The following is a 22,962-nucleotide window of genomic DNA, read 5'->3' as shown; positions in this document are numbered from 1 at the left end:
ATAGAATAAGTACTCATTAAACACTGGGGTCGATATAATCAACTTACCCCCTCCCTCAAAATTGCTGGCCTTGGCCCAAAATTTGAAATTAATATTATGGAGATGTACTTGCATAGCAAGTGACCTGTTCTGAGATTGTGTGCTGGAACGAAAACAATTGCAGCGTGGAAGGTGTTTATAAGCCATTTAAGAAACACAAAGAAACACAAAAACTGTTAGATTCACTTCAACATTTAAATTTAATTTGCCAAAATATTTTCGGCGCTTTGAGACTGCAACCTGTTCACTGAAAAAACTTTGTGCTGTCAGTGAACAGGTCACAGTCTCAAAGCGACGAAAATATTTTGGCAAATTAAATTTAAATGTTGAAGTGAATCTAACAGTTTTTGCGTGTTTCTTAAATGGCTTACAAACACCTTCCACACTGCAATTGTTTGAAATTAATAATTATCAATTAATTTATGATGGTGAGCTAGTAGAATTATTAGCATGCTGGGCGAAGTGCTTAACCCTTTAGTGTTTAAACCGGCTATATCTGGCCCAGATATTCTACATGTTTTATATTCAAACTGGCCATATCCAGCCTCTTACACCTAACCTACATTGACATTCTAAAAATAGACAATCACATCATTGAAACCTCAAAGATATAACATAATGCATGATTAATTCAAAACAATTTGAGTGAAAAAGTATTACATTTAACAGAGTAATCTGAACACTAAAGGGTTAATGACCCTTTGTTTATCTTTATTTTCTGAGTCCAAATTCCACTGAAGTCACCTTTTTGTCTTTCATCATTTCAGGGTTCATAAAATAGGTACCAGTTGAATGCTGGGGTTGATGTAATTGGCTTACCCTCTCCCTTGAAATTGCTGGCCTTGTGCCAAAGTTTGAAATCAATAATTATTAATTTTATTTTCAATTTCAATAATTTTTGTTTTGCAGTTTCTAATCGAGCAATTATTGTTGAAAAAACCAGAGAGACCCATAGAATTTCTCATAAACATCTTGACCGACAGGTTGAAAGAAGGTGGGACTAAACTTTTATTTTTTCCTGTCCTTCACCATCATCATCATTGCCGTCATCATCATATAAATGGAGTCACTCATAGCTCAGTCAAAGGAAATCTGGCTGCTATTTTCAGCAGGTTGACTGATCCCAAAGATGTTTCATTGCTGGCTTGTGTTCTCTCAAGTATTCAAATGATAAGAGACAGATATTCCCCTGGACAGGATGCTAATTCATCACTGCTTACTTCTCCCACAACGACAGAGTCGATCTGTCTGAGATAGCAGCCAAATCATCCCTAAATTATAGCCTACCATTTCAAATGAAGAAGGTTACCTTAGACAATGCAGTCCCAAATTCACAAAATAATAGAATAGTCAGGACTTATCACAAGTCCACTTCATCAGGGGAAACTGAGATAATCAGCAATAATAACAAATTTTAGGTAGAATAAAGTGTCTTCTTCAGAGACAACAAAACAGTTACAATAGATTAGAATCCACAATCCTCAGGCAGAAAGCTCAATACTCTGTTCCTGATACCATTTCACCTGTAATGTAATGAAGGAAATTGAAACAAAATAAAGAAAGCCATGAACTATATTCGCTTTTATTCCCCATTTCTTCACTCAAGAACGAATGTATGTTATCATTATTATTTAACGTCTACTTTTCCATGCTGAAATGGGTTGAATGGAATTTGTTTGGTTGGATTTTGTACACCAGGATGCTTTTCCTGTCACCAACTCTCACCTGCTTCCAAGTACTTCCCCATGGAAGTACTTGATTTGCCTGGGTGATTTGGAGTTCCAGACCTTCTTGGATGACTGGAAATGAAGGATAATGCTTGCAGGATGGTGGTACTCATTTACAACTATTATGCAAAGCCACAATAACACACACACACACACACACACACACACACACAATGGGCTTCTCTCAGTTTCCATCTACCAAAACCCTTTACAAAAGCTTTGTAAGTGGTTTTGCCTACTTGGGATTACAGTAGCAGTAGTCACTTGTCTAAGGTGCCACACAGTGGGCCTGGGCCCAAAACAATCTATGCATATATGTGTGCGCATATATATGTCTAACCAAGTGGTGGTCTGCCCTTGGACAGGTCCTGTGCATGTGAACCTGCTCCAGCATTCTTTACTCACCCTGGTCGGGCCTGTACCCAGCCATTCCACTATTAAGTACATTACTGGAGCCTTGGCTGACAGGATTAAACTTGGGGTGTTTCCCATTGGCTTCTCCTGGCAGCTGGGATTTGAACTCAGAATGTAGAGAGTTGGAAGACATTACTGTAAAGCATTTCTGCTGATGTAGGTGCAGGAGTGGCTGTGTGGTAAGTAGCTTGCTTACCAACCACATGGTTCCGGGTTCAGTCCCACTGCGTGGCACCTTGGGCAAGTGTCTTCTACTATAGCCTTGGGCCAACCAAAGCCTTGGGAGTGGATTTGGTAGATGGAAACTGAAAGAAGCCCATCGTATATATATATATATATATATATATATATATATATGTATGTATGTATGTGTGTGTATATGTTTGTGTGTCTGTGTTTGTCCCCTCAACATCGCTTAACAACCAATGCTGGTGTGTTTATGTCCCCGTAACTTAGTGGTTTGGCAAAAGAGACCAATGGAATAAGTACTAGGCTCCCAAAGAATAAGTTCTGGGGTCCATTTGCTTAACTAAAGGTGGTGCACCAGCATGGCCACAGTCAAATGACTGAAACAAGTAAAAGAGTAAAAGAATATGTACCAACAATTCTGCTATTTTCTCATCAGCAGAGCAATGTGAGCTGAAGTGTTTTGCTTAAGAACTCAATATCCTGCCTGACCTGGGAATTGAACTCATGATCTATCAATACCTAAGCATTAGTGTAGTTAAGAGTAATAGATATTGGCTTCAAATTTTGGCACGAGGCCAGCAATTTTGTGGTGGGGTTAAGTCGATTACATCGAGCCCAGTGTTGAACTGGTACTTATTTTATCTGGCGGCGAGCTGGCAGAAATGTTAGCACGCTGGGCGAAATGCATAGCCATATTTCGCCTGCCGTTATGTTCTGAGTTCAAATTCCGCCGAGGTCAACTTTGCCTTTCATCCTTTCGGGGTCGATAAATTAAGTAGCAGTTATGCACTGGTGTCAATATAATCGACTTAATCCGTTTGTCTGTCTTTTTTTGTCCTCTCTGTGTTTAGCCCCTTGTGGGTAGTAAAGAAGTAGGTACTTATTTTATCAACTCCAAAAGGATGAAAGGCAAAGTTGAGCTCAGAACTTAAAGATGGACAAAATACCACAAAGCATTTTGCCTGGTGTGCATTTATGGCCATTTGCAGCATCCTTGTGTAGCAGCTATTCTAGTCTGTTTGATAATTTCTTTGTTGCTGTCCATGTTTCATTGCCATATAACTGATTCAATAGCTGCAATGAACAGCTTGGTTTTGATTTGCCCTGGTGATTTGGGGTTCCAGACCTTCTTTAGTCTGTGACAGGCTGTCCATACTTGTGCCTTCCTGATCTTGATGTCTGCTTCCAAACTGCTCACCCATCCACCCTGAACTGGAAGCACCCAAATTAGTCTTGTGGAACCCAATTCATGGTGATGTAAGAAGAGGCAAACATTGTCACTCTTACATCAGCAACTTGATCGCAGACACGGGGCTGGAATGTATCCATGACCCCAAGGCAGTGATGATGGACTGAGAAGTGTGGCGGGTGGACTTTATTGCTGTGGCCAGGTTCCAAACTTGGCCACAGATAGATATTGGGTTGTCCGGAAAGTTCATACCGATTTTTAAAGGAAAGAAAAAGGTCATTAAATATTTGCCATTATATTTTTAATCAACCAAATATGAACCATTTTGTTGCACAATGCGTCTCTATCTTTCCTGTAACTTGAAAATGCCCTCTTCCCAGAATTGAGCTGGTTTCATGGCAAAGAATTCATCAAAGTATCTTTTTACGTCATCCAAGGAATTGAAATTTTTATCATTAAGACTATTCTGCAGAGACCTGAATAAGTGGAAATCCGAAGGAGCAATATCTGGTGAATATGGATGGTGGGGTAACACATCCCCGCCAAGCTGCAGCAATTTTTGTCTGGTTCCCAAAGCATCAAGTGCCGAAAATGAACTTTCTTATCTTCCATCTTAAAGGGTTACAGAAGTAACACAGGTTATAGGAACATAAACCTTCTTCCACGAAAAGATAGCTTAAACTGTGCTGTAAATACACACACACACACACACACACACACACACACACACACACACACACACAAAGGGGTGCTGAAAAGTTTCTGGCTTTGAGTAAAAGAAAATAGAGGAGGATCTGTTAATTATGATTTCATCCAACATATTCCCCTCTCAGATTCACGCACTTACTGCAGTGCTCCTTCAGTTTTTCTAAGCCCTGTAAAAGAATTCAGAAGGTTGGGCCCCTAACCAGGCCTTTGCGATACCCTTAAAGCATCCCATGATGATAATGATGAAGTAATTTTACTAAATCCTGCATCATTTTTGAAATTAATTAAAAACCATGCCAAAACTGATCTCACCTGCGCTTGTGCTACATAAAAAGTACTCAGTCCACTCTGTGGGGTGGTCAGTGTTAGGAAGGGCATCCAGCCATAGAAACCCTGCCACAACAGATGCAGTAGCCTGAAGTAGTCTTCTACCTTGTTGGCTCCTCTCAAACCTTCCAACCCATACCAGCATGGCAGGTGGATGTCAAACAATGAGGATGATGATGAAGGTCAGTGTATTTCAACAGAGATATGGTAACAAAGGGGTTAATCTGTCTGTTTTGTCATTTCAGTTGTCAAGGTCATCATATTTGGTCCCCCAGCCTCAGGAAAGACCACCTTAGCAAAAATGATTTGTGAAAAACTAGATTTGGTCTATCTGAATGAGGATAGGTTATTGATTAAGACTTCAACATGTTTATTAGACGAGGCACGTGAATATCAGGTTGAAAATAAAGTAAGTTCAAATAAATCATTTTTAATTCATTCATTTTTCTTTTTTATCTGCTGTGTCAGGGAAGGGGACTTCAAGTGATCCTTAGCTTTTGCGCAGATTAAAGTTATCCTGAAACCATGGACTTCCTGTTTGTTCCTTCTCGAGCCATGCCTAGCTCATAAGGGCCGGTTTCCTGGTTTCTTGACGTATAGGTGCCCCACCTGAATGGGACGCTAGTCCATCGCAGGTGAGTCGCAAGATGCAGGAGGAAAGAGTGAGAGAAAGTTGTGGCGAAAGAGTCAGCAGAAATTCACCATTACCTTCTGCCGGAGCTGCGTGGAGCTTAGGTGTTTTGCTCATAAACACACACATCGCCTGGTCTGAGATTCGAACCCGCGATCCCTCGACTGTGAGTCCGCTGCTTTAACCACTAGGCCATGTGCCTCCACATGGACCTCCTGGAATGACCACCACTAATGGCACCCTAGGACCAAGTGCAGTGTTAAACTGGGGGATGGATTAAGTCTATCCTGCAAAATGTAGGGTATGGTTGGATTTGAACTCAGAACAGAAAGAACAGGAACAATTACCACCATGGGGCTATTACTTTTTTGAAACCCACCTCCTGCCAAAATAAGGGTGATAAAGCAAAGTCAATCTCAGTGGAATTTAAATTCAGAGTACAGAGACCTGGATCAAATACCACAAGGTAATTTGTCCTTTACTCTGAGAATTCAGTGAAGTCACTGTAAGGGTTTTGTTTTATATTTTATATCTTTGAGCAGGAGGGGACATAACCATAACTCAGTGTTTCTGACCATTTTTTTCCTATGAGCCCTTTTCATTCCTATTTTACTCATGAGGGCCCTCATAGTCATTCAATGTTTAAAAAAACGTCCTCGTATATTTTTATAATTACATATTATTTGGAATTGTATAAAAAATTGTTAAGATATTTTGTTCATTGTAGAAGTTTAACCAATTTATTGTACATAAATTTTAGCTGCAAAATCTTATATGGACCATTATTGGAACAATACACTCATAAATATGGTTTCTGATTACAAGGATATGCATAAGATCTGGTCATCAAATCTAAGTAGAGACTTCAAACTTAAAATCTTCAAAGCCATAGTCGAACCAATTCTACTATATGGCTCAGCAACCTGGACGTTATCAAAGAAGCTTGAGAGGCGGTTGGATGGAACCTACACTCGCCTCCTTATGAGAGCTCAAAATCTCTCATGGAGGCGCCATCCAACCAAAGTACAAATATATGGGAAACTACCACCTGTGTCATCTCTTGTGAAAGGTGGAAGAGTCCAGTTTGCTGGACATTGTTGTAGAGCTGAAAAAGAGGTAATTTCTACTCTTCTCCTCTGGAAGCCATCTACTCGCAACACCAGAGGGTGCACACTCTCCTACTCTGATGTAATCTCCAGAGATACAGGCATCCAGCAACAGGACCTCCCGTAATGCTATGATGGACCGTGAAGTCTGGCGTAACATAGTAAATTCCATTGTCTCGACCACGGTCAAATATATATATATATATTATATTTTATATCTTTGAGCAGGAGGGGACATAATCATAACCCAGTGTTTCTGACCATTTTTTACCTATGAACCCTTTTCATTCCTATTTTCTCACGAGGGCGCTCATAGCCATTTGATGTTTAAAAAAACATCCTCTTATATTTTTATAATTAGACTAGCAGTATCGCCCGGCGTTGCTCAGGTTTGTAAGGGAAATAACTATATAAGCATTTTTAGAGATGTAAAGTATAATAGCCATCTCAATATGGCTAACCACAAAGGGGGGAGGGGTGTTACTGTAGCTTTTTACGTTCTGAGATTTAATAATAAATTTTTAGAGAATTACTTGCCTTATATATGCCAAAAATGCATTAAAAATGGGAAAAATTGATGGTAAATTTTTTTTTAAATCGTAGACTCATCGTAGGCGTGCGCTAATACCCAGAAGGGCTCGATATGAATCACGACTATAAGATACCCGGTTTTGGTTAAACTGCACCACAAAATGTGGGAGTAGTCAGGAATCTAAATCGTAGGAGACAGACAGCACACAACCTCACTTTTATATATAAAGATATTATTTGGAATTGTATAAAAAATTAAGATATTTTGTGTATTGTAGAATTTCAACAAATTTATTGTACATAAATTTTAGCAACAAAATCTTATATGGACCTTGATTGGGAACTACTGTCATAGCCCTGACCACTAAGCCATGCGACTTCACTTTTGATAAACATACATCAATATGGTTTCAATATCTGTTGCTAATGACAACGTGGATGGGAGACCAATCCATGTTTATTGATTTTGTGTGTTTAAAAACACTTGCTTTTGATTCTGTATGTATTATACTTGTACATATGTATGTGCAAGACTGTGTATGTGTCTTTGGGGTTGTCTCTCACCACCTGACAGCCGGTGTTAGTTTGTTTACGTCCCTGTCAACTAAGCAGTTTGGAGAAGGATCCCATAGAATAAGTACCAAATTCTAAAATAAGTAGAAAGGTTGATTTGATCAACTAAGACCCTTCAAGGCAGTGCCCTAATATGGTCACGGTCCAATGACTAAAACAAATAAAACAATAAAAGAACACACACACACACACACAAACATACACACACACATACAATGCATACATGCACACATACACAGACAGACACAGACAGACTCACACACACATGCTTATAATTGTGTGACATTAGCTAAAGGCTACCCAAATAACCAGAAGGGATTGTTGGAAAATAACCAGATGATGTTCCAGGGGTAAACCATCACTGCTGTACCAGGGTCGGGATGATGTGGTGTTGCTGTATCAACCCAGCCAATTTGGTTCTACAAAGTTTTATGTAAGTTTAGGCGCCGGAGTGGCTGTGTGGTATGTAGCTTGCTTACAAACCACATGGTTCCAAGTTCAGTCCCACTGCGTGGCACCTTGGGCAAGTGTCTTCTACTATAGCCTCGGGCCGACCAAAACCTTGTGAATGGATTTGGTAGACGGAAACTGAAAGAAGCCTGTCGTATATATGTATATATATATATATGTATGTGTGCGTGTATGTTTGTGTGTCTGTGTTTGTCCCCCAACATCGCTTGACAACCGATGCTGGTATGTTTACGTCCCCGTAACTTAGCAGTTCAGCAAAAAGAGACCGATAGAATAAGTACTGGGCTTACAAAGAATAAGTCCCGGGGTCGGTTTGCTCGACTAAAGGCGGTGCTCCAGCATGGCCACAGTCAAATGACTGAAACAAGTGAAAGAGTAAAGAAAGAGAGAGAAATAGAAAAACATTTGAAACTTTTTTTTTATTTTTATGTTTGCAGCCTGTTCCTACAGATTTATGGGTGCGTATGTTGTGGGAAGAAACAGAAAGAGGCAAGTGTAAAAGAAATGGCTGGGTCTTTGAGGGAGTATTTTCCACCCGAGAAGCTATTGCCAAAATGCAGCAGCAAGGCATCCATCCAACTCACTGTAGTAAGTTTCTTGATCTATATTATTATCGTTTTCAATAATATTAATACTCTTTATACTCTTTTTATACTCTTTTACTTGTTTCAGTCATTTGACTGCGGCCATACTGGAGCACCGCCTTTAGTCGAGCAAATCGACCCCGGGACTTATTCTTTTGTAAGCTCAGTACTTATTCCATCGGTCTCTTTTGCCGAACTGCTAAGTGACGGGGACGTAAACACACCAGCATCAGTTGTCAAGCAATGCTAGGGGGGACAAACACAGACACACAAACATATACACACACATACATATATATACATATATACGACAGGCTTCTTTCAGTTTCCGTCTACCAAATCCACTCACAAGGCATTGGTCAGCCCAAGGCTATAGCAGAAGACACTTGCCCAAGATACCACGCAGTGGGACTGAACCCGGAACCATGTGGTTGGTAAGCAAGCTACTTACCACACAGCCACTCCTGCGCCTAACTTTGTTTTTGTACATACCTGTTGTGTGCGTCACACTTACTTCAAAGAAGTGGCAAAGTGAGAGAGAGGAGGACAGAGAGGAAGTAAAAGAGAAAGATAGTGTGAGAGAGAAAGTGAGAGTGAGAGAGAAAGTGAGAGTGAGAGAGAAAGTGAGAGTGAGAGAGAAAGAGAGAGAGTGAAAGAGATAGTGAGTGGTGACGGCATTCGTTTTGTGTTTTTAAATGCTTATCATATTGTAAGAGAAGTAGATACATAGATACATATACACATTGTTGAATCAAAAGCGGGAGAGAAGAGGGACACAAAGGAAGTGAGAGAGAAAGAGAGAAGGTGAGAGAGAGACAGTTGATACATAAATCCAAATAAAAGTTCATATATAGATACATAGAAATTATATATAGATATATAGAAATGGACAGCCAATATTTGCTCACAGCAAATACTGGCTGTCAATTTCACTTTTCATTACCACATGAGGATAAAATTACCTCACACACAATATGACAAGACTGGTCCCTTTGAATTACAGCTACAACTCGAGACGTATATATATGAATGTATTTGTGTGTGTGTATAGTTTAGGTTAGTTAAAACATGTTATCTCATAAGTGTTGCGTGGTGGAAATAAACACAATTACCAAACAATCATTTATAAATCCATTTATTATTTCGTTCTTTTGCATTTCAATTTGTACATTTGTACCCAGATATTTTCAACAACTGCATGCCAGAAGAAATGGTAAAATGAGTAATTTTATCTCCTAAAAATTCTGTCTTGCAATAAATGAAAAAATTCTTAATATTATACCAGAGGCGTTTAAAACGTACTTAAGCACAGATTCAGTGTCCTGCAATAATGAAGCGGAGGTTCAGAACTATCCATTTGGATTCATAAACTCACTCATTCCATCTGGTATGCCTCATCGCCTCAACTTAAAAGTAGGGTCTATTGTAATGCTGCTAAGAAATCTTTCGATCAGACAAGGATTGTGTATCTTCATGAACATTGTGTAGAGGCATCATTGGTAACAGGCTCCAACAGAGGTCGTACTGTTCTAATTCCCAGAATTAAACTTAGCCCAAGTGATGCAAATATTCCATTCACACTAAACAGATTTCAGTTTCCACTTTGACTTGCATATTCAATGACAATTAATAAGACTCAAGAGCAAACATTTGAAAAAGTTGGAATACATTTGCCTCAACCGGTGTTTTCCACTTGGCCAATTATATGTCGCATTTTCAAGAGCACCATCTATGAACAATATCAAAGTGAGAATTACTCAATTGGGATAACAGACAAGGCCAAAAATGGGTGGAGTCCTGATCAGTTTGGATCAGTTGAAAGCTTTTGTTTGGGTTGACCACTAATACTTGGCAGACTTTTCCATGGCAGCCAGTTTCAGTTTCATTTTCTGTGGCTAGTTTGCCACAATGTACAGCAATATCTGCTCGGTAGTTTGACTGAGTGGTTACCTATTGGAACCATTCAGTATGATTTTCTCAGTCCATCAGGGATGTCCCCTCTCATCCCTTCAGTGTGTACTGACTCTAGAGCCCCTACTGCAGAAACAGGTGTTGAGGGGCATCCTGCATGAATAAGAACATGTGTCAGCACATATGGATGACATCACCGTCATAGTATCAAATACCAAACATATAAATCTTATCAGCTCTGTTCTAAAATAATACGAGGTGGTGATAGGAGCAAAATTTAATCAACATTATTGCCATTCAATAATGTTGTGGGAAACTGGGCAGACAGAGCTGGTTAAATTACTTGGTGTTTGGTTTGGTTCAGATCTCCAGTTGGAGAAGAACTGGGACAAGGTGGCAAGCAGTATGGCCTTTCTCACCCAGAAATGGACAAAGAGAAAGCTATCCCTGAAGGTCAGGCAGAGGTAGTGAATGTGTACATTGCCTCTGTTATTTATTACCACCTGACTGTAATGCTTTGCTCCAGTTCACATTAACCAGATTGAAGCACCTTTTGCTTTCTGTGGAAGCTACTGGTCAGGTGCTCCATTTGTTGTCAAAACCTGCTGAGGACTGGCACGTTGTGATTGATGTTGTGCAGACATGTGCTGAAGATGCAACATCTCCAGTATTTGACAGTATTTGTCAGAACAGCTTTTCTTTGACTGAGTTGAGGTCCTGGATCGAGCATAAACTGAGGCAGGGCAATGCACTTGGTGGAAGTTTTACTCTGGCATTCTGTTCAAATTTAGTGGTGGGTCAGAGCAATGATATTCCCAGAGAAACTCTAGGCATTGATGAGAATCAGCAGGTTGGTTTGACTGGGACAACTTTCAAACCAGGGCCTATGGATAGTTTCCAGAAATCCTTGGCCTAGCAGAGCTACTGGGGGCATTGCTGGTTCAAAATAAACTCTACAGGGCAAGGAAGTGCTATCAGTTGGGCCTGGCTGACATGTGTGTAGAGTGACAAAACTGCTCTCTATGCATTCATCCAGTGTTTGATCATTGCTGACTTGTGGGTTTATGCTGAGTATCTGCTGAATTTGTTGTGAAGATTGTCCACCTTCCTTTGGCTACGTGAGGCAGGCAGTGTTTATGTCTGGTGGTTTTAGCAGAAGGGGTCATGTGGTGGACCAGATTGAAAGGGCTATAGACAGACACTTCCCTCTTTGGTCAGGCCCTCATCAATTTTCTCAAGTTTCACTTAAAAAGGGAACTGAGGGTGGAGAAGGAAGTGCTGCAAATTTGTTGAAAGATGGGTGTATGTGGCAAGGATGGTTCAAGGGAACGGGCCTACTCTAATCATGCACCTGTAGATAAAAAGAAGACAAAGGGGATCATGGTTTTGTGGGGTTTTCACAGGCAGCCCTAGGAAATCTCCTTTTGGGAAATTATCTATTGTGGAATTTACTTTACTCTTCTTTTTTTACATACTCCTTTATATAACCCTGCATTGTACTGTCCTGTACTGTCCCTGATGTTTTTGTGAACCCTTAGGGGTTAATTAAGAAAGCATCATTAATTATTATAATTAGTAAAGCAGCAAGCTGGCAGAATTGTTAGCATGCTGGACAAAATGCTTAGTGCTATTTTGTCTGTCTGTACATTCTGAGTTCAAATTCCACCAAGGTCAACTTTGCCTTTCATTCTTTTTGGGTCAATAAAATAAGTACCAATTGAGCACTGGCATTTGTGTAATCTCCTTCAAAGTTGCTGGCCCTGTGCCAGAATTTGAAATCGTTATTAATATAATTATTCAGGTGGTAAGCAGGAAGAATCCTTACCATGCCAGAGAAAAAAGCTTAGGGATAATTCATCTGGCTTCACAGTCCAAGTTCATATGCTGCCGAGGTCAACTTAGCCTTTCATCCTTTTGAGATTGGTTCCTGGACTCAATGAAATCAACTAACCCCACCCACCCGAAATTGCTGGCCTTGTGCCAAAATTGGAAACAATCATCATTATTATTATGATTTCAAATGCTGCTGGGGTCAACTTAGCCTCTCATCCTCCCTGGGCTGGTAAAATAAAGTATCGGTCAAGTACTGGGGTTGATATAACCAACTTGTCCTCTGACCCTAAAATTGTGCCAAAATTTGAAAGATTGTTATTAATATTTTTTTCATTATTCCTCTGGTTTGACATTATTGGTAAGTGTTAATGAAATAGAATTAATAAACTCTAGTAATTATATCTTCTGTAACAAGAGAATCACTATTTACTTCTTGCCATTGGATTCAATAAGTTTCTGACTATTTCTGTGTTCTTCAGTTTTCTTGGTAGCTCTGGAGAGTATTCTTGTGGAGAGGGCTGCTGGTAAAAGGATTGATCAAAGGAGTGGAGGTAAGATTTAAATTTAATCATCATCACCACCGCCACCACCACAACCACCACCACCACCACCACCACGACCACTACCACCACCACCACGACCACTACCACCACCACCACCACTACCACCACGACCACCAACACGACCACCACTACCACCACCAACACCACCACCACCACTACCACCACCACCACCACCACCACCAACACCACCACCAAAACCACCACCACCACCCACCACCACCACCAACCACCACCACCACCACCACCACCACCACCACCACCACCACACCACCACCACCATCACACTACCACCGCCACCACTACCACTGCCATCACTACCACCACCACCACCGCCGCCGCCACCACCACCACCACTACCACCACCACTACCACCACGACCACCAACACGACCACCACTACCACCACCAACACCACCACCACCACTACCACGACCACCACCACGACCACCACCACCACGACCACCACCACTACCACCACCACCACCACCACCACCAACACCACCACCAAATCCACAACCACCAACACCACCACCAACACCACCACCACCACCACCACCACCATCACACTACCACCGCCACCACTACCACTGCCATCACTACCACCACCACCACCGCCGCCGCCACCACCACCACCACCACCACTATCCCCACCACCACCACCACCGTGGTTTAACATCTGCTTTCCATGCTAGCATGGGTTGGACGGTTTGACTGAGGACTGGCAAACCAGATGGCTGCACCAGGCTCCAATTCTTGATCTGGCAGAGTTTCTACAGTTGGATGCCCTTCCTAATGCCAACCACTCCGAGAGTGTAGTTTTATATATCATCATCATCATCATCATCATCAAATTGAGACAGTTTTTACGATGCATGAAACTAGTCATAAATGCTAAAAATAATGGCAGTAGAAAGATATAATTTTAATCTAACATTTATTACAACAAAAACATTTATCACTCCATATGGCCACCCTTTAGGGCTATTGCTGCCTCAACACGAGAATGGAATTTTTTTTCAGCTGTTGCAACCTCCACCTTTTTGATTTGCGTGTCACATGCATGATGCAGGTCTTCATACTGTGGTGAAGCATTTGGTCCTTGCTTGAAGTACACCCCATAAAAAGTAATCGAGAAGGTTGAGATCTGGGCTATTACTGGGCCAGATGTTGGCCCTCACGAAAAATGGCACCTTCTCACCAAGGAAGGCCTGTGTTGCTTTTCACCCATGGCATGATGCAGGATCTTGGATAAGCACCACATTGCCAAGCCCATACTTCTGCTCCATCCAAGAAGAGGCGGTTAGATGGAACCTACACTCGCCTCCTTATGAGAGCTCAAAATCTCTCGTGGAAGCGTCATCCAACCAAAATGCAAATATATGGGAAACTACCACCTGTGTCATCTCTTGTGAAAGGTAGGAGAGTCCAGTTTGCTGGACATTGTTGTAGAGCTGAAAACGAGGCAATTTCTACTCTTCTCCTCTGGAAGCCATCTACTCGCAACACCAGAGGGCGCACACTCTCTTACTGTGATGTAATCTCCAGGGATACAGGCATCCAGCAACAGGACCCCCGTAGTGCTATGATGGACCGTGAAGTCTGGTGTAGCATGGTGAATTCCATTGTCTTGACCACGGTTGAACAATGATGATGACTTTGTGCTGATCTTCTAACCAGACTCAATGAAGTGTGGATCCATGACACTTCCATCACTCACCGTTACACCAAATACCATCACGGAAGCAAGATCCTTAGTCTTAAACACAGTGGGGACATCAGAAGAGTTGTATGCAATCATTTGAGAATTTCTGATTCACCTCAGCATCCACAGTGAACTTCTTGTCTACAAACGTGTGAGTTTTTTCTGCACCTCGGTGCTTGATGAATGACAGAAGCTTTGGGCATCACTTGGCTCTGATTGCTTTGGCTTTGGCTGTTAAGAGGTGATAGCATTGTTGAACATGGCTAGTCATGCCAAGGTTCCTGTTCACAGCTCTGGACACCGTGGAAAGGAACACATTGCGTTTTTCTGCAAGAGTTGTCATGGATGGGTTGGCTTCAATCAAGCGTTTGAGGCCAGCAAATAACTTTAGATTGCGCTTGGAATCATTTCAAGTCTTGTGTTCTTTTCTATCAGTCTTTCCCTCTTCTTTAAATTGTTTACACAAATGACAAACTGTTGCTTTTGGAAGTTTCGTCAACTTAGCAATTTTATTGGCAGTGTGCTCGGTGCACCAAAACAATAATAGTGGAACGATTCTGTTATCCCATGACTTTCTGTTGTCAAATCAGTTCGTTATTTACCTGGATAACTAGCACTATGACCCGGCGTTGCTGGGTCATAGTGCTAGTGCATGCATATACAGCTGCATGCATGCGCACATACACGCGAGTACTGTCCAAATCTCTGACCAATCACATACAGCTAGCTGGCATTCAATTGGCGTATCAAGTTTCGGGCATTTTGATTGGGTTTTGGATAGAAAATTCACAAAATTCACAAAAAAGTTACTTCTATTGATTTTTTAATGGCTTTGCAGGGTGATTGGGGAAATGTAAAGAATGCACGACCACCCTTGGATGGTTTCGAATGACCATAGAAAGTGCGAGCCCTCTAACTGAAAAATTGTGGATTTGTATAAAGGACACACACACGGACAGACATTTTGCCATTTATATATATAAAGAGGAGGATTAGATTTTCAAGAAGCAAGGTTTTGTCAAAAAATGAAATGTTAAACTCACTAAGTGAACTGCTTAAAATTGGTCTCAATTTATCTGCATCCCTGTGTATCAATATAAGGTGGTGAGCTGGCAGAATCATTAGCACGCCAGGCAAAATGCTTAGCAGCATTTGATCTGTTTTTATGTTCTGAGTTCAAATTCTGCTGAGATCAACTTTGCCTTTCATCCTTTTGGAGTTGATAAAATAAGTACCAGTTGAGTACTGGGGTCAATGTAATTGACTAACACCCTCCTCTGAAGTTGCTGGCATTGTGCCAAAATTTGAAACCAATATAGTATATCAGTAGTGTATATTAATAGAAAAGATAATGAAATATGTAGACATGTTGCTACTGTTGTTCTATTCGGTTGGCAACTAAGTTCCCGCCGTTTTTTTTTTAAATTTAAATTTTTTGGAAAGGTTTAATAAAAATAACAACTAATTAGTCAATAATGTATTCACCCTTGTTATTTACAACTTCTTCCCAACGTTCAACAAGATTTTCAATATCTTGGTAGAAATCACCTGATTTTGACTCGAAAAATTGATCCAACCAAGCTCTCGATTCTGCATCAGTATTGAACGAAACTCCGCGCATAGCATTGAAAGAGATCGAAAGAGGTGGAAATTACGTTGGTGCCAAATCATGCATTTGAAGGGCTTCCTTGGTCATATTGGTGATATGAGGTCGGGCGTTGTCGTGCAGCAGAAGAACTCCATGTTGACGATTAAGTCTTTCTCTTGAATAGCCGTGTTGAGTCGTTCCATCTGTTGAACATAGAGTTCTGCGTTGACCGTTTGGTTCCGTTCAAGCAATTCATAATGGATAATCCCTTCCCAGTCCCACCATACGCACAACATCGTTTTACGCGGATGAAGATCTTGTTTCACGCGCGTTGTCGCTTGTTTACCGGGGCTAAGCCATTCCTTACGCTGCTTCATATTGATGTACAGGCACCATTTTTCGTCACCAGTAACGATTCGGTAAAGAAATCGTTGCTTGTGCCATGAGTTCAGCGGTAACGAGCAAGCAAACCAGCGGAGATTGTGGCTCGTTGATTTTCGTTGTTGTCACTTAAAGCATGTGGAACCCATGCTCCATATTTCTGAACCTTTCCCATCAAGTGAAGATGCTTCCCTATAGCAGTGTGAGGGCATTCCATTTTCTCTGCCAGTTTCCTTGTTGTTTGACGAGAATTTTTGTGCAAACATTGGTTTAATCACTCTTCATCGAACTCAACTGGACAGCCAGAACGAGGTGCGTCTTTGAAGTTAAAATATCTATTTTTGAACTTGGCATACCAATCATGAGCGGTTCTTTCAGCTATGGCACCCTCTCCATATACAGCACAAATGTCTGGCAGTGTCAAACATGCACAAATGACATTGCACATCCAGCGAAACATACTGCCTTCTTTTCTTTCAAACCTATGCATGTTACAGTCGATGTTTCACTGCCGTGTAGCATAGCTGTTTGCACACAGGCATCATACAATCTGCCTTTCACTGTGAGGGAGATGCCCTTTGTTGTCAGCAGAGGTAGGAGCTCTCTGAACTTTTCCCCCGCCTATTCCTGTTCTCACAGCTATGCTCCTAGAGCATCCGCCTCCGCTACTACCTTATATATATACATCTCATCATCATCATTTAACATCTGTTGTCCATGCTGGCAGAAGTTGGACAGTTTGACCAGAGGTGCAAAGCTGGGGAGCAGTACCAGAATCCAGTCTGATTTGGCATGGTTTCTATGGCTGGATGCCCTTCCCAATGCCAACCACTTTACAGAGTGTACTAGGTGCTTTTATGGGGCACAACAGGGGCACTTGTATGTGGTGCCATCTGGGGGCTTCTATGTGACACCACATGGGTGCTTTTACGTGGTACTGCCATGAGTGCTTTGCACCACCAGAAGGTCCGGTCTTTATCACTTCTGCTGTGGAGTTTTGGTCATCTTTTGTACAAGGCACCAAGCATCTTGGTCCTTTGTCATCTTGCTTGAAAGCTTCAGCATCCTGAGGTTGTTCTTCAATACTTCATCCCATGTTTACCTGTGTCTCCCACTCTCACCTGTTCCATCTACTTTGAGAGATCAGCAGAGAGAGAGAGAGAGAGAGCGAATGAAAAGAGAAAGAGACACACGCACCCCCCCCCCCCACACACACACTTAAACATACCTGAAAATGTTGTGGATGCTGATAAAATCAAACTGTTTTTTTTTCAATATTTCAGACATTTACCATATGACATTTGACTGGCCATTGAGTAATGATGTCAAGGCCAACTTGGTGGAAGCCCCAGGATGTACTGAAAGTGAAATAATCCAGAAATACCTAGCATATGAATATGCCTTGCCAGGACTTATCCAACGCTTCAAGAAGAATTACAAAAATATAAATGCTGACCAACCCAAAGGAGATATTTTGTCAAAAGGTGAATGTTCCATCAATCTTTTAATATACACATACAACACACATAAACATGGACAACTCTTGCACACAAACATACACTATACACATAATTTTTTTCATTTCCTATAAAAAGGTTACATAGAGGCGCAGGAGTGGCTGTGTGGTAAGTAGCTTGCTTACCAACCACATGGTTCCAGGTTCAGTCCCACTGCATGGCATCTTGGGCAAGTGTCTTCTACTATAGCCTCGGGCCTACCAAAACCTTGTGAGTGGATTTGGTAGATGGAAACTGAAGGAAGCCCATCGTATATATGTGTATATATATATATATATATATATATATATATATATATATATATATATATATAAATGTGTGTGTGTGTGTGTGTATGTTTGTGTGTCTGTGTTTGTCCCTCCAACATCGCTTAATAACCGATGTTGGTGTGTTTATGTCCCTGCAACCTAGCGTTTCAGCAAAAGAGACTGATAGAATAAGTACTAGGCTTACAAAGAATAAGTCCCGGGGTCGATTTGCTCGACTAAAGGTGGTGCTCCAGCATGGCCGCAGTCGAATGACTGAAACAAGTAAAAGAGAAAAGAGAAAAAGAGAGAGAGGGGACAAACAAGGGACATATAGCAGTCATACACACTCGTTACACAAAATTAAAGCAAATGGGTTTAACAGATGATATGAAAGTTAAAAATATAAACGATAATTTTATAACAGTATTTTTTTCGGATTAGGGACCTAATTAGTGACCGGTTGCTTTCCTTCTGGTAATTATTTCCATCCTTTTATGTCTGGAACGACCGTGCAAAGCATGTTCCTTGTATTCTCAACTTTCTTACTATTTCCGTCCATCTTTTTCCGAAAACTCTTTGCGGCAGGCTCCTCCTCTCCAGACGGATCTTGCTGGAAAGACGGGTGGCGAAGTAATTTACCAGCCCCCATCCGGAGATGGATTGGTCTGTCGCAATCCCTTCCATTCGCGTCTTCCATAGCACATCTTTCAGTATGGTTACTACACAGACAAGAACTACCTTCTTTTCTTTGGTGAAAGCAGAAGGTGGTACAATCTTTATCATGGACTCGGATGAGAGCCGTACTCTTTCTGTACCCGACATCAGCTGTTCGGCAAAGGCCATCAATTCCTTCAACTCCTCACAGTATACAAAGGTGTGCGTAACCGTTTCACTAGCACGCCTGCACCTCGGACACGTGGTGGGAGGTGTCAAAACCAAGTTGGGGCAATGGCGGGAGGAGTGCAGACGAGCACTTTCCCTCTTCTCTCGAATGAGCAATGCTGACAGCAGGGTTACCACAGCGGGGTTTTATAGCAGGTTGGTAGAGCCTAAGTCCGATGATGTCAAAACAGAAATTACCATTGTTTGGCAGAATTGCTAGCATGGCAGACAAAATGCTGAACTGCATTAGTTCTCTATTTTGTGTTCATCATCATCATCACCGTTTAACGTCCGTTTTCCATGCTAGCATGGGTTGGACGATTTGACTGAGGTCTGGCAAACCAGATGGCTGCACCAAGCTCCACTCTTGATCTGGCAGAGTTTCTACAGCTAGATGCCCTTCCTAACACTAATCACTCCGAGAGTGTAGTGGGTGCTTTTTACGTGTCACCAGCACGAGGGCCAGTCAGGCGGTACTGGCAACGGCCACGCACAAATGGTGCTTTTTTACATTCCACCTGTACAGGAGCCAGTCCAGCGGCACTGGCAACGACCTCACTCGAATGTGTTCTGAGTTCAAATTCTGCTGAGGCTAACTTTGTCTTCCATTCTTTTGGGGTCGATGAAATAAGTACCAGTTGAACAATGGGGGTCAATGTAATCATCTTGCGGCCCCACCTCCCCTAAATTTAAAGCCTCATGTCTATATTAGAAAGAAATTGTTGTTGTCAATATAGTTATTCAGTTTTTGAATTAATTCTCTTTTTCAGCACTTTGTTTCCTGAGTCGTAAACCCCAATCTATGGCACCACATACTCCACGAGTCATCCTTCTCGGTGCTTTTGGCAGTGGTAAGAAAACCCAGGCACATTTGTTGGCGAAACGTTTTCAGTTGGTCAATGGTAAGCAAAACTGAAACTGGACTAAAAATTTCACTTTAAATTGTCAATTTCCACATTTCAATATACATTCACTGACTCTTGCTTCTGCTTTTTTCCATGGGTGCGTGTAAGTATTTAATTTATTTCTTATCGTATTTTCTACTGAAGAGGGAAAAATCCATAGGATTAATCCCGAAATTGATTCAATATAGAAATAATGAACTTTTAAAAAAAATTCTGTTAGCTCGCTTTCCTCGATTTCCACATGACGTGTATCTATAGTGAATGTATATTATAAATGTGGAAATTGACAATTTAAAGTCTGTTCTCAGTATATTGGCATAGAAATAATTTTTCTTTTGCCCTTGTTTATAAATTGTTTATAATTTTAACCTTTAAAGGTATTTTAATATGCTGCCACTGTTGATGAAATTTTTTCTGAAAAAATTTTTATCCTATATTAGTAGTATATATATATATATATATATATATAAATATATATATATATAACACAAATAAGAAAATGGAGAAACAATTTAGTTGGTTTATCAGGTTTAGGATATTAGAATGTTGACTTATTTATTTATTTAACAAAAACGAGAATCTTAATAACATACATATATACATTATAATTCAATACATATAAGATAAGAATACAATTATAAAAGCCTTAAAATAAATTATTGAAATCATTAAAATCACTTACAGCTGTTTCGGCCTATGGAAAAAAGTAATTTTCTGTGCCTATAGTTGTCAATTATATTGAGGTTGTATGCAGTTAAAAATGGGGTACTTATATATATCCATAGGCCTCATGCATGCACATAGGTTCCAGCTCCCATCATTAATTGCTCCCTTCATTTCAAAATACATTTTTGCTTTCCTTAGTTTAGGTAATTGAGACTTCTGCAGTACTGTGTATCACCTCTCAGTTCAGTCTTTCGTCATCTCCATGAGATGCAGTATCTTCAGATCAACCTTTATCCCTCATTCACAGCCATCTTCTGTCTCTGTCTTCCACAGTTTCTATCCAACTTGGAATGCTTGGCACTTACTAATATAGTAATCCTTGTTAGGCGGTGAGCTGGCAGACATGTTAGCACACCGGGCGAAATGCGTAACCGTATTTCATCTGTCATTACGTTCTGAGTTCAAATTCCGCCAAGGTCAACTTTGCCTTTCATCCTCTCGGGGTTGATAAATTAAGTACCAGTTATGCACTGGAGGTCAATGTAATCGACTTAATCCCTTTGTCTGTCCTTGTTTGTCCCCTCTATGTTTAGCCCCTTGTGGGTAATAAAAAAATAGATATAGTAATTCTTGTGTATGTGTGAGAGCATGTATATGTGTAAGAGAAAGTAAAGAGAGAGCGCATGTGTGTACAAGGGGGTGTGCTGAAAAGTTTCTGGCTTTAAGGGTATCATGAAATGCCTGGTTGGAGGCCCAACCTTCTGACTTCTTTTATAGTGCTTAGAAAAACTGAAGGACCACTGCAATAAGTGTGTGAATCTGAGAAGGGAATATCTCTCTATATATATAAATGGCAAAATGTCTGTGTGTGTGTCCTTTATACAAATCCACAGTTTTTCAGTTAGAGGGCTTGCACTTTCTATGGTCATTTAAAACCGTCCAAGGATGGTCGTGCACATCTTTACTTTTCCCCAGTCACCCCACAAATCTCTATATATATAAATGGCAAAATGTGTGTGTGTGTGTCCTTTATACAAATCCACAATTTTTCAGTTAGAGGGCTCGCACTTTCTATGGTCATTCAAAACCGTCCAAGGGTGGTTGTGCACATCTTTACATTTCCCCAGTCACCCCACAAAGCCATTAAAAAATCAATAGAAGTGACTTTTTTTGTGAATTTTCTATCCAAAACCCAATCAAAATGCCCGAAACTTGATACGCCAATTGAATGCCAGCTAGCCGTATGTGATTGGTCAGAGATTTGGACAGTACTCGCGTGTATGTGCGCACGCACGCAGCTGTATATGCATGCACTAGCACTATGACCCAGCAACGCCGGGTCATAGTGCTAGTCTTGAATAGAATCATAATTAACTGATCCTCCTATACTTTTTCTTTTACCAAAATCCAGGAACTTTTCAGAAACCCCTTGTATATATAGAAGTGTGAGAATGATAGATAGAAAAAAATAGAGAATGTGTGTGTGTGTATGAGAGAGAGAGAGAGAAAGAGAGATTGGCTGTACATATACAAAATTGTAATTGTCTCTGAGCTATTTCAGAAATGAAAAAAAAAACCCTTTTATTTTGTAGTTTCATGTAGTCAACTGATAAAACAAGCTGTAACCAACGAGACATCAACGGGACTAATAGCCAAATCATATTTGGACCAAGGTTTAAATTGTAAGTATCAAAAACCTAATTAGAATTGCTGAAATGCTGTGGAAAAGTCACCATGAGCATAATAACTAATATTTTAAGTAACTAATATTTCAGTAAGCGAGATAATTCTGATCATGTTTTGGTCTTATTAGACCTCTTCAGAGAAGCCTATATTTCTTCATATTTGATATGAAAACTTTGCATATAACTGACATCAGTAATTAATATTTAATGAAATTCAGTGGCGAACTGGCAAAATTGTTAGCACGGCAGGCAAAATGCTTAGCTGCAGTTCTTCTGTCTCCACATTGTGAGTTCAAATTCCTCCAAGGTTGGCTTTGCCTTTCTTCCTTTCAGGGTTGATAAAATAAGTACCAGTTGAGTGCTGGGGTTGATGTAATTGATTTATCCTTTCCCACTAACTTGATGGCCTTGTGCAAAAATTTGAAACCAATCTTATTTAATGAAATAAGGTGGCAGAATCATTAGTGTGTTGGGCAAAATGCTTAGTGTACTACAGTGTCAGCTGTTCACTACCAGTGAACTAAGGTAACACCTCTTATTTTTCGAGCCCCTTCTGGAGTATTCGAGTGGTTCTCTGTCGTGTCTGTGAATAT

At 40.7% G+C, this 22,962-nt stretch overlaps 1 protein-coding gene across 1 annotated transcript in view; it reads left to right on the top strand.

Annotated features, from left to right (window-relative positions):
* LOC115223664 (adenylate kinase 8-like) overlaps window positions 1–22,389 on the top strand; it is a 30,449-nt gene extending 8,060 nt beyond the window's left edge. Inside the window, exons 2-8 of the mRNA XM_029794337.2 lie at window positions 949–1,033; window positions 4,839–5,002; window positions 8,343–8,493; window positions 12,713–12,784; window positions 17,750–17,950; window positions 19,884–20,015; window positions 22,277–22,389. Coding sequence (XP_029650197.1) covers window positions 949–1,033; window positions 4,839–5,002; window positions 8,343–8,493; window positions 12,713–12,784; window positions 17,750–17,950; window positions 19,884–20,015; window positions 22,277–22,389 — 918 coding nt within the window. The remainder of the gene's footprint in view (window positions 1–948; window positions 1,034–4,838; window positions 5,003–8,342; window positions 8,494–12,712; window positions 12,785–17,749; window positions 17,951–19,883; window positions 20,016–22,276) is intronic.
* The last annotated feature ends 573 nt before the right edge of the window (window positions 22,390–22,962 follow it).

Source organism: Octopus sinensis, linkage group LG23, assembly GCF_006345805.1.
Source record: "Octopus sinensis linkage group LG23, ASM634580v1, whole genome shotgun sequence".
Lineage (NCBI taxonomy): Eukaryota > Metazoa > Mollusca > Cephalopoda > Octopoda > Octopodidae > Octopus > Octopus sinensis.
The sequence above is the reverse complement of the archived record's forward strand: the minus strand, read 5'-3'. Positions and strand labels throughout refer to the sequence as shown.